At 37.7% G+C, this 13,031-nt stretch overlaps 2 protein-coding genes across 9 annotated transcripts in view; one reads left to right on the plus strand and one right to left on the minus strand.

Moving 5' to 3' along the window:
- Positions 1-13,031, minus strand: part of LOC139234881 (erlin-1-like) — an 843,171-nt gene that overhangs the window by 746,758 nt on the left and 83,382 nt on the right. The window lies entirely within an intron of this gene.
- LOC139234879 (histone acetyltransferase KAT6B-like) overlaps positions 1-13,031 on the plus strand; it is a 94,181-nt gene that overhangs the window by 37,997 nt on the left and 43,153 nt on the right. For all 8 annotated transcript variants that reach the window (XM_070865704.1, XM_070865705.1, XM_070865703.1 and 5 more), the window contains 3 exons: positions 8,071-8,186; positions 11,465-11,606; positions 12,706-12,867. In XM_070865704.1, the coding sequence (XP_070721805.1) occupies positions 8,071-8,186; positions 11,465-11,606; positions 12,706-12,867 (420 nt within the window). The remainder of the gene's footprint in view (positions 1-8,070; positions 8,187-11,464; positions 11,607-12,705; positions 12,868-13,031) is intronic.

Below are 13,031 nucleotides of genomic sequence, written 5' to 3' on the forward strand. Positions count from 1 at the left end.
CCACCGGACATCTCAAAGTGCTTTGCAGCCAATAAAGTACTTTTGAAGTGTAGTCACTGTTGTAATACGGGAAACACGGCAGCCAATTTGCGCATAGCAAGCTCCCACAAACAGCAATGCGAAAATGACCAGATAATCTGGATCAGGCAGCATCTGTGAAGAGAAAACCAGAGTTAACGTTAACTCTGTTTTTCACTCCACAGATGCTGCCTGAGCAGCTGAGATTATCACTATTTTCTGTTTTTATTTCAGATTCCAGCATCTATAATATTTTGCTTTTGAACAGATCATCTGTTTTTGTTATGTTGATTGAGGGATAAATATTGGCCAGGACACCAGGGTTATCTCCCCTGCTTTTCTTCGAGATAGTGCCTTGGGATCTTTTGCATCAACCTGAGAGAGCAGACGGGATCTCGGTTTAAAGTCTCATCCGAAAGATAGCACCTCCAACACTGCAGCGCTCCCTCAGCACTGCACTGGACTGTCAGCCTAGATTTTTGTGCTCACTTGAACCCACAACCTTCTGACTCAGAGAGGCGAGTGTGCTACCCACTGAGCCACAGCTGATAGTGGATACAAATAAATCAATGTGGACTTATTACACGTACATGGAGCAGGGGTAGGTCCAGGGGTGAAGAGCAGGATAGAAAGGTTGTATTTGTCGCAACCAAGAGTCCAGAAGGGTGTGTTTCCTACCTGGTGCAAAGGTAAAGGATATTTTGGAGCAACTGGAGAGGGAGGACCTTGAAATGGGCAGGAGAAGATCCAGTTGTCATGGTCCATGTTGGGACCAGTAACACAGGGAAGAAAAGGGAGGAGGGTCTGCTAAGGGAATATCAGGATTAGAAACTAAATTTCAAAAAACAGGCCTTCACGAGTGGTAATCTAGGCATTTGTAGCTGAGCTACGTGCCAATCGGCGTAGGGATAGGCAGATCAAGACATGGCTGAAAGAATGGTATTCAAAGGAGGGGTTCCATTTTATGGGACACTGGCACTAGTACTGGGACCGGAAGGAGCTGTACTGTTGGGACAGGCTCCACCTGAACCAGAGTGGTACCTTTCCTTACGGAAAGGAAAAATAGGGCTGTCCATAGGACTTTCAACTAATGAGATGGGGGGAGAGAAACTGAGGGATTTGGTGAAAATAACATGTCTAAAGATGAGAGAAATAGGAGATGAGAGTAAATATCTGACCAAAGTAAGAAACAGGGATAACATAAATGGTCAGGGAACAAATACAGCTATAGAAGAACTGTTAAAAATAAAGTAAAATGACCAAGTATTGTAGACAAATTAAACTATCTGTACTGCAATGTACACAGCATTCAAAATAAAATTGGGGAACTGGAAGCAATAATCCGTAGAGAGGAACCAAATGTAGTAGAAATAACTGAAACATGTCTACATAAAAACAGACTGGCAATTAAATATTGCAGGTTCTAACATAATCAGAAAGGATAGGGAAGGAAGAAGGGGGTTGGGTAGCTGTACTAATTAGAGATAACATAATGGCAGTGGGGGAAAAAGGGATGTAACTAATAGAAGGATAGAAACAGAATCCATGTGGATTGTAATAAAAAAAATAAGGAATCAATCATACTAATAACGGTACAATACAGACCACCTAATAGTGGAAAGGAGGTTGAGGAAGAAATCTGTAAACAAATATGTGAAATGAGTGAAGGACATAGAATAATAATGGGAGATTTTAACTACCCCCAAATAAACTGGGAAGAAGAGGGAGCGAAAAGGGTACAGGGAATGGAGTTTTTACAATGAGTGCAGGACGCCTTTTTTACCCAGGATGTAAAAAGCCCAAGAAGAGAGCAAGCTCTACTGGATCTAGCAATGTGAAATGAACTAGAACAGATAAGAGAAATAAGCACAGAGGAACACCTGGGCAATAGCGATCACAACATAAGGTTAAGGAAAACATTGAGAACGACATAAGTAAGACAAAGACCAAAGTAATAAATTGGGAAAAAGCTGATTTTAAGGGAATGGGAATGGAAGTAGGATAAATAAACTGGAAACATTTACTGCCAAACAAAGAAATAGAAAAGCAGTGAGAAACATTTAAAATTATCAGTAGAGTCCACTATATATCCATTATCTTTCTTACCACTGACATGAAGCAAATTGATCTATATTTTAAAGATATATTATATAAATACATTCCACTAAAAAACAAGAACAAATTAGCCACAAATGATACACGATGGATGAATAAAGAAGTAAAGGCAAATTTGAAAATAAAGTAAATGGCTTAAGTATATAGACAACAAAGGAGAGGGTGGCAAAAGGGAATACACATAGATTAGGAAAGAAGTTAAAAACATAATTAGGGAGGCAAAGAGAAACTACCAAATGTAATTAACAGGAATATATAAGAAAATGTGTGGTATTCTACAGATGCATAAATAACAAAAGAAAAATCAGAATAGGGACAGGGTATTTACTAGGGAGACAACCTGGTGGACATGACATTAGATCAAAATACATATAAAAACTTTAAAGATAGAAAGTGGGGAGATAATTGATAAACTAATCAAACTTAGGGAGGATAAAATCCCTGGTCTGAATGAATTGCATCCGCGCATACTAAAATAAGTTAGGAAAGATATAGCAGAGGCACTATTACATATATATATAAATTCATTAGAAAAGGGAATAGTGCCAAAGGACTGGCAGATAGCGAATGTGATTTCTATATTTAAAAAGTGAGATAGAATAAGTCCAGGGAACTACAGACCAATTAGCTTAACGTCAGTAGTAGGGAAGATAATGGAATCCTTACACAAAGATGTAAAAGAATAGTTAGCATGGATTTCACAAGGGAAGGTCATTTAGAAACTGAAAAGATAAACTAATAGGACAGATTTCAAAAGGGAAGGTCATGCTTGACGAAGCAATGGGAAGGGTAGACAAAGTTAATGCAGTAGATGTAATGTATTTGGATTATCAGTAGATCTTCAGTAAGTTACCGCATAGTAGACTCATGACTAAGGTCAGAACATGTGGTGTCTGGAGACAAGTAGCAGAATGGATAGCAAGCTGGCTGCAAAACAGAAAAAAGAGTAGGGGTTAAAGGTAGTTACTCAGACTGGCAAAAGGTGGGAAGTGGCGTTCCACAAGTATCACTGTTGTTCACCATTTATATAAACGATTTGGATTCGGGAATTGTAAGTGCAATTTTGAAATTTGCGGATGGCACCAAATTGGGAGGTATGGTTAATCAGAGGAGGACTGTCGCAAAATGCAGGAATACATAAATAAACGTGCAGATTGGGCATATAATTAGTAAATAAGCTTCAATACATACAAGTGTGTGATGGTACATTTTGGTAGGAAGAATAAGGAGACTACGTACTCCTTGGAAATAAGTGTCTAAATGGGGTAGAGGAGCAGAAGGATCTGAGGGTACAGATACACAAATCACAAAGTCGTGACGCAGGTTAATAAAACCATTTTTTTTTAAAACAAAGCATAGGTTCATTTCTAGAGGGATAGAATTGAAAAGCAGAGATGTTAAGCCACACTTGGAGTACTGTGAATAGTTCTGGTCTCCATATTATAACAAGGATTTGGAGGCATTGCACCAGAGACAAAAAAGATTTCCGTATGATGCCAGAACAGAGAGGTTATACACATCAGGAAAGATTGAGCAGGCTGGTGCTCTGTTCTCTAGAAAGGAGAAGACTATGAGGGGTGACTTGATAGAATTCTTCAAGATTTTGAAAGGGTTTGATAGGATACATGTAGAGAGGATGTTTCTACTTGAGGGCGGACCAGAACACGTGGTCATAAATATAAGTTAGTCACTAATAAATCCAACAGGGAAGTCAGGAGAAACTCTTTACTCAAAGAGTACTTAGAATGTGGAACTTGCTACCACTAGGAATAGTTGAGGCGACTAGCGTAGATGCATTTAAGGGGAAGCTAGATAAACACCTGAGGGAGAAAGGACGAGAAGGATATGTTGATGATGGGTAGGGAGAGGCATAAACACTCGCATGGAACTTTTGGACCGAATGGCCTGTTTCAGTGCTGCAATTACTATACTCTACTGTGTACAGAAGATCCATGTAATACATAACTAATTCCTAGAAATCGCAAATTCTGGCAACTTGCTGGCTTGCACTTGCTAATTTCATTTTATTGTCTGATGCTAGCACTCTTATTTCGCCAAGCACTTATTTTGCTTATTATTTTATTTAAACACTGCAAGAAAAAGATCTTGAGTATGTCCTTAAACTGTCTAACCTCCAGTTGAATCGACAGAAGATAGTCATGAGAAAGATGTGGGGAGGATCAATCGGGGTGCATTCTGCAGAAAGATATAGAGTCCCAGAGATTTACAGCATGCGTGACATACCCATCCATGTGGCATAATGTGGTGATGTCTATTGCCACTGTACAAGTGTAGTAGATATTTGCAGTGAAACAGAAACCAACAATCTTGAGGTTTCATGATGGAAACCATTTATCATATATTTATAGTCATTAAAATACCAATTTATTTAATGATTAGAATGCTTTCTATATGGAACAAACTTGTAATTATTCAGGCTGAATTCATAACAGAATTGAAGCACGATGGTTATGAAATTACTAAAGGTTTAAAAAATAAGGACTGAATTCATCAAATGATTTTGTTTTCTTCGCCATCAATTAAATCTAAAAAGACTACATTAAAATGACATTTAAAATAACATTACTGAAATACTTTTTTAAAAATCAACTTAACTTTTAGAAGGATTTGTGCCATGATTCACTTGTGGTGAATAGGTTTGCACCACCCATAGAGAATATTATTTATTGTGTTAAAATTGTGATTTTTCTCAATGGGCTTCTCTTGACTGGATGACAGCCCAATTCTGTTTTTTTTAAATAACTTATGTATAATGAAACACTATTAACAAGTTACACAGTTAAGTATGTTAATGTGCTTTGTTTATATATTATAATAAAAAGAGGTTTATTGTTTACCCAGTATGAATTTTTCAAGCCATGCTGTTGCTTTCAGTTGGTTCAGAGCATGAGTTATTCAGAAGAATTTTTCAGAATAATTGCAATATTTTAAGTTCTGAGGAAGGAAGGAGAGAGCATGATCAAAACTAAGCAATTCAATTTGAAATGGCTGGACATTTTATAGCAATAATGTTTGCAAATCCTACAACGGCCGATGAAGAACTTGCAGAAGGGATTGTCTGCAATTTTCTGCTTTAACATTTTATGTTGTTGAAAAGAAAAAAAGACTTGCATTTATATAGCGCTTTTCATGACCACCAAATGTCTCAAAGCGCTTTACAGCCATTGAAGTACTTTTGGAGTATAGTCACTGTTGTAATGTGGGAAATGCAGCAGCCAATTTGTGCACAACAAGCTCCCACAAACAGCAATGGGAAAAAGACCAGATAATCTTTTTTTTCCGTTCTGATTAAACATCTTTATTTTTAACAATTAAAATGAGCCCACTGATGGTCATTTACTAATGCTGATAATGTGATTTGTAAAATGAAAAACGAAAAAACTGAAATTAAAATTGGAACTTGTAAGCTGGCTCAGAGATGAGAGGTAGATGGAATATTGCATTCTTGCACTGAAATTTTGGTCACATTAACTGGGAACTGAGCCCTGTGCAACGCATTATGTTGAAAATTATGAATCTTGCGGTGGAAGATTTTGTATTGGTTTAAATTTTTAATTTATAAGCTTTAATTTTTACTATTTTGTTTTCTTACAATAAGTGTTCTAATATTTGAGTCACCCCAACTTAATGATCAATTGGAAAAGTTTAATCTTTCGGTTTTTAGAACAATGTAATTAGCTAGAACTTTACTCAAGTATTACTCAAATTACTGTGTGCAGTATTGGCAACCAATGCTGTGTCATAAGAGTGCTTGTCCAACATCAAATTGTAGGTGACCCTGAACTTTCTCCAATTGATCATTTTAAAAACCTGAAGCCAAATTATTTGGCTCCTTCCAAAACTCGGTGATACAGACATATGAAAATAACAGGCAGCAAAAGACCATCTGGTCCCACACAGTCGTGATGTCATCAAGCCTGTCCCACACAGTCGTGATGCTTGAAGCACTGTGATTAGACATCCCCTCCCCATAAGCAGCCATGTAATCACCGGCGAAAGGCAAAAAGCCCAGATTAAAAACCCGCAGTCTTGTACAAGGACAAAGTAGTGTTTTTGTCTTGAATTGAATCGTCCTGTTAACACAATCTAAAAGCCTAATTAGAATTGGTCACGATCCTTGAGAGAATTATGAACCATAACTCCAAGATCCTTTTCCCTATCAATCATTTTCAGTTCTATTCCATGTAAAGTGCAAGTATATTTGGTATTGGTCCTGCCCAAATTCATAACCCTGCACTTATTTAGGTTAAATACCATTTTAAAACCAGTCCATTCCATCAGTCCATCTAAATCTGCTTGTAGGCATGTGTTCTCTGCCACAGTCCTAACATGCACAAGTTTTCATATCATCCACAAAATTGTGGATCATTTCCCCAACATCTATATCTAGAGCATCGATCCTGGTGGCAATGTTTTTAGAACCTTTTTTACACTCTTTACAGCTGGTTGTATTGGATACTGATACTGCTATTGTTGTTGGTCACAAGAGCTAAGTTGTTACCATAATGGCTTAATTTCTCAGCAAGGTGACTCTAATCATTTTTGGAACATATTATAAGAGTATACCTTTACCCCCTGTGGTGAAACTGTTGAGAATAGATCACAAAGTCGTTCTCACTTCCTATCTTCGATACTGCTTCATTATACTAATGTAGAAATTGTTTGCAACAAAAATGGGACAGATCATGGTATCTCATTGTCTTTGTTTGATTTAAGTTATATTTCAGCTATGTAATGAGCTGTGTAATCAAATTACAAAACAAAAGGAAAGCAAGTACTTATTTAGAAATAATGTAATTTTTTTTCTTGCTGATGGGAAAACACTGTTTTAGGTGAAGTTCTGAAATTGTGTTTTTAGTATTTAATTTATTAGTGCTACTGAAAATTCTTTGAAAACCAGTACCACTAAGGAGCCACAGCCAGTTTCACAAGTTATCCAAAATTTATGATCACTCTTCGAGGAAAATGCTTTTCCTTTCATTTAAAAAAAAATTGGCCCAGAATTTGTGGGCGGATGCAAATGACCACAAAAATTTCTGCGAAAACACCTGATGGTCCCAGAGGTTCGGAGACTTGCAGTCCTGGAGGCCCACGTCACCCAGGAGCGTATGGGTTTCGTACGCATCACTGGGATCATGTGGGTCGGGCCAACCTATCAGAGTAGGGGATCCCCATTCCTACTTATGAGTTCGGTTGAAACGGAACCACCATAAGTGTGAATGAGAATACCCACAGAAACACTGAAAACAAACTTTTAAAAAAAAAATCACATATTTCAAATGAATAAAAATGGAATTTAATTATTTAAAACAAAATTATTTTTGAAAAATAAATGTTTACATATTTTAAAGGGTCTAAAAATAAACTTGTCTTATGTTAAATTATTTTTTTTAATGTATTTTTCTTACTTTAAAAGTCTTACGCTGATAAAAGCAGGCCCTTTATCAGTCATAAGAATTTGAAGGACATTCGCTGGGCAGGAGTTGCCCTACTCTCCGCCTGCGGAACCCTTTAGTTTTGGTTGCGGTGGATCTGACATCTCATACATAAACCCGGAACTTTCAGGGACCCCTCAGGCCTGCACACCTTGTATGCGCCTGTGGGGAGCACAAATTCAGGCCCATTACATTTTTGACTCAAATTTGCTTTCCAAAATTAAAAGACTTTAAAACAAAATTTGTATAAAAACATATTAAAAATGGTATGTATAAAGTGCTAATGTCAAAATAACTGGGAAAGTTAGTATTTTAAGGGCGTACTGTAGCTGTATTTGAATGTGTTTAATAAGGCTGTCTCGAAAATATAATAAACTAACTTCCTTTGTGAAAATCAGACAATCTTAGAGTGTAAATTGATTTATTCTGGATATTTTTACGATTAATTCATTTTCTTTAATCTTGCTGATTTAATCAACAGAAAACAGGAATTGTTACTACTGTTGACCAACATGGTCGGTACCCATCTGTAATTGAATTTGGGAAGTATGAAATCCATACTTGGTATTCTTCACCATATCCACAAGAGTATGCAAGGTAATATTCCACACAATGTATTATTTTTTGGTTCTGAGGAGAGTTTCATGTGTATTGATGAAGTCTGGTTATTAATCCAACTTTATTAAGTTCTTGCTTTCACTTGAGGAAATAAAGTGCCCTGTATTTCTTTCTAATGCATCATATTGATTGCACATGCTTTAAATGATGCCAGTCTCTTATTGTGCAGAGCTCATAATTTCATATGTAATAATATATAGTTCATTTTACTGAAGTGTAATTGACTTGCATTATGTTCAGCACTTAACAGACGTGCTGAAATAGTTTTATGTAAATCAGTTTTGTGCATTTGTGAAGTCAAATGGGAAGTGGCCTAAACTGGATTTAAGTTATCTTAGCTTGGTGATGTAACAATAAAATATCAATATATTGTAATGTTTATCAAAAGGCTGTAGACTAATCAGCTTGCATTATATTGCAGCAATTCCGATATTCAAAATCTCACCATACACTGACGGCTTCTGGCTATATGTAACTGACTGCATTATTTTACACTCCAATAATTTCCAAAATATTGAAGATTTTAGCCAGCTGTCAAAGTACAAGCTAAAGAATTCCAAAATGAAGCACATGGCACTTGTGGAGGATAGCCCCAAACATTCCTTTGCAAAGTTGAAGTCTGGCTTCAGATATATGGGAATAACCATAATATCCAGACTTGGAATCGTACAAAACAGAAATTGTTCTCATCCCTTTCTCTCTCCGTCCATGACATGAGATGTGCTGATCTTGATAGAACAGTCTGCCAATGCGACCAGAGGTGCAGCATCGAGAATTCGGGACATAGGGTTCCAGATTTCGGGCTTTTATGGACTTTCAATCAGGTTTGGGAATTTCCGGATTTCAGAACAGCGGGGGGAGGGGGGGTCGTCGGCCCCATCGATGAGGTAGTCGGGCGGGCCCCGCCGCCAAAGAGGTGTCCGAGCAGGCCCCGCCGCGGAGGGGCTGTTCGGTGGGGGCCCCGCTCTGGTGGAGGAGGTGTTCGGGCAGGCCAGCGAGGGGGCCCCGAGGTGGGGATGTGAAGCGAGGCCCAAGGTCAGGCAGCGGCGGGACCCTGAGGTCGGCGGGTACGAAGTCTGGAATATTTTATGGATTCCGGACGACCTTGCCAATGATCAGTCCGGATTCCGGAACATTCCAGAACTTCGGATTTTCGACGCTGCAACTGTACTAACAAAGACGAGCGTAATATAGATTAATGTGCTACTTTGTCTCCAAATGCTGCCCGTAGAATGCCCAGATCATCAATTCTAGGATCTCCACAAGCCCATCTCAAAATTTTTCTGATACAACTTAAATTGTTTCAATTACCTGACCAAGATGGGAGACACATCCTCTCAAATTTAATATGTTACTTTAGGCAGTCAGCTACAGGAAGTTATGGTCTAGGCCTCCTCAAAAAAACATTTGGTTGTGTATGAGATCCTCCATGCCTTGCCACCACACACAATGTCTTTTGTGAACTTGAAAAAAGACCAACAGAGGTTCAGAAACACCACATAGTAGTGTTAACACCATCAGCCCAGAGGGAGGCCTATATCTTGCTGAAGATTCCTTTCGTCTGTGAACTTTCTCCACACTTGGTGCAATGGGAAGCTCGTAACAACATTGAGCCTGACCTGAGAAATATACAGCGTGAGACAAATCCTTTGTAAAATACAGATACCAAATCCTGAAAGAACTGAATATTTTAAATGCGGTGATAATGGGCTCAATTTTCACCAGTATTCTGCACCGCTTTTTTGGCCTACGCTTTTTTTTGGAGCAGACTAAAATCTGCAGTTTCACCAAAGTTTCAGCGCCATTCTAAAGTACTTGCGTCCTATTTTTTTTAGTTCTCGATGTTTTGACATCACTGGGGGTGGAACCTGCCGAGTTTGCCATTTCTGGCCTTTTAAGCGAGTTTGGCCTAGCAGGATTTTTTTAAAAAACGGCGCAGTTCACATAAGAAAATCGGTGCAGAGAAGACGTCATTGTTTTAGTCGAGCTAAAGACACAGCACCAGGGAGAGGGGGGGGCTTTTCGGCCCGGGATAGAAACGGCACCCAGGATAATCGAGAATAAACTCGTTGAATCCCAGAAACTATATGAAACAATACAAAAGGGTACAGAATAGAACTCAACTTTGGAATTAGATTTTATTCACCAGCATTTTGAAATATTTGTTTAAACTTATTCAGAAGGGTTTTTTTTTTTAAAGATAGCACAGTGAATCCTGAATTAGCTTGGAGTGGGAAGATAGCACAGAATCTCAATGACTGACTTAAGAACCATCTAAGTAAGAAATCCCCTAAAAATGTGTAAGCCCTGGGAGCATATATCTATCAAATAGGCAATAACAAATGTCAGGTTCTGATGCAGTCAAGGCACAGCCCCTCATTACCCTGGCAATCTCAGTTATTCGGCGCAGACCTTAAGCTCCACCCACAGAGCTTAAAGACAATCTGTGCCGCTCCAAAATGAAAGGTTATGCTGGCGAAACTTGGAACATTTTTTTTTGCCGCAGTCGGGCCACTAAAAAACCGGACGTACCTCTACAACTGCGCCAAAAATTGTCCCTGTGGAATTTTGGGCCCTATATAGTCTTCACGTTGGTATAACACCATACACGTTACAGCTTGCTCCCTTTGGAAGAGGGACAATGGTGTTAATTGAATTTGAGTCAACAAACATCTTTTGAATAATTCATCTATGGGTAGGCATGCTGTCTTCGGAGACAGATTGGACATTTTCAATAATGTAGAAAACATGACTGGACCTATTTTAACTTTAGTTATACACGATATTAACAGATACTTATAACAATCACAAGATAACATTTAAATTTTCGTCACATCGTTTCACGATCAAAAGGACTTGCATAAAGGTTAGTCAATGTGGCATGTACAGGCTGAAAATTCACCAGGACGTTGGCAGATTTACAGGTGTGAAGAGAGACTTGAAGTTGGGACTTTTTTCAGACGCTGAGTATGTTATGAGCTGATCTGATAGAGGTCTTGAAAATTATAAAAGGGTTATGATCAGATAAATAGTGATTGTTTCCATTTGTCATACCATATATTTGTCTTGGGCTCTTACAGAACAAGGTGAAACTGTACCAGAATTATGATGTGCCCTGTTATTTAAATACTAAGACAGAAATTAACTTATAAAATGTATGCAGTCCGCACACTCCACCCGAGTTACTGACCAATACTTTTTATCTGTTTAGTGTTTTGGAGGACAGATATTAAAACTATTTTCAAACATTTTTGCAGGCTACCAAAGCTTTACCTATGTGAATTTTGTCTGAAGTACATGAAGAGTCGGAACATTTTGCAGAGGCACACAAAGAAATGTGGCTGGTACCACCCGCCTGCTAATGAAATATACCGGAAAAAAGATCTGTCTGTATTTGAGGTAGGGTGGATCATAAGTTTTAAGTTTTGCTACTGTTAATGTAGTAAACTGCATGTAATTCCCATACTGTGACATAGGTGTTTGTTACAAACTGTTCTAACATCAAATTCGAGAAAGTTGCTGTTGGTTAGTTATATGACTGTATGAATACCATTTTGGTTATCACTAATTGAGTAAATCCACATAAACACAGTTAATTTCTTGACCAATTCATTTCACCTATAAGGAAGCGGATATATTTTTATTCATAGAGTAAAATTCTCTATGCAATTTTAAAGTTAATAATCAAAATAAAATTGAAAAATGTAAATGATTTAACTGCAGCAGATTTAAAATGTATGGGTACTGAAGTTCATTTTCAATTTGAGGGTCACTTAATTTGATTGGATAGACATTCCCTTCAGTAAAGGCACGTTTACACAATTATGTTAGTATTGGTTCAAGGTGGTTCTGCCTCACACTAGCACGAAACTATCAGTGCAAGCTTGGAGCCCTAACAAACTTTAGAGAGAAGTAGATTGAGATATCCTGAAGAAGGGAGTTTTACTCCACTGTGCAGGCTTACTCCACAAATATTTAGCGCAAGTTCAAAGTGATTGAACTAATGCTACATGTAATGTAAATGTGCCCCAAGACTTACAGATTGATGTATTGTATCCATTAAAAAGCTATAATTGGGTCTTTCAGTTTTAGAGTAGCTTTCCTTGAATACACTGATTGTATTCCATTGGCTTTGTGCCTGAGGTATGTTTATATTGCCTAAAATTTCAAATTAGTTTTGCAGTTTAAGTGATCCAGTTTATATACAGCTGTTCTCTCTAAGAAAACCATAAGTGAATAAACACCAAAACCAGTTTTTGACGTGCAGAATTGGGACGCAGTTTCTTTTTTAATACTGGTAATTGCCAGTAACGATTATTATATGGTAGTGATTTCAGCCTGATTGTAGCAACTTTTTTACTTTAAGACTGCAAAGTAACTGGTGTCACAGCATATATCCACTGTGAGTTTTAGTTATGTATGTTTGAACTACCTTGCATTTATCTACCTTGCATTGTTGCAAGAGAATGTGTTCATTACACTATAATTCCATTCACAGGTTGATGGAAATATCAGTAAGATCTACTGCCAAAACCTCTGTCTATTAGCCAAGCTTTTTCTGGACCATAAAACACTTTACTATGACGTTGAGCCATTTCTTTTCTACGTGTTGACTCAAAATGATGAAAAGGGCTGTCATCTTGTTGGGTACTTTTCCAAGGTGAGTGTTTTGGCTGTAAATTATAGAGTAGAAACAATCTTTTTTTCCCCTTAATTGACATGAAAGGAGCAATGGGTTAAATCCTTGTGATGTTAATCAAAATATTCAATGTCATTGATGTTGTTAAATTTGAGCCTGTATTGTATGTAGAGCAGTTTTTATTA

This window comes from Pristiophorus japonicus, chromosome 22 (assembly GCF_044704955.1).
Source record: "Pristiophorus japonicus isolate sPriJap1 chromosome 22, sPriJap1.hap1, whole genome shotgun sequence".
Taxonomy (NCBI): Eukaryota; Metazoa; Chordata; class Chondrichthyes; family Pristiophoridae; genus Pristiophorus; species Pristiophorus japonicus.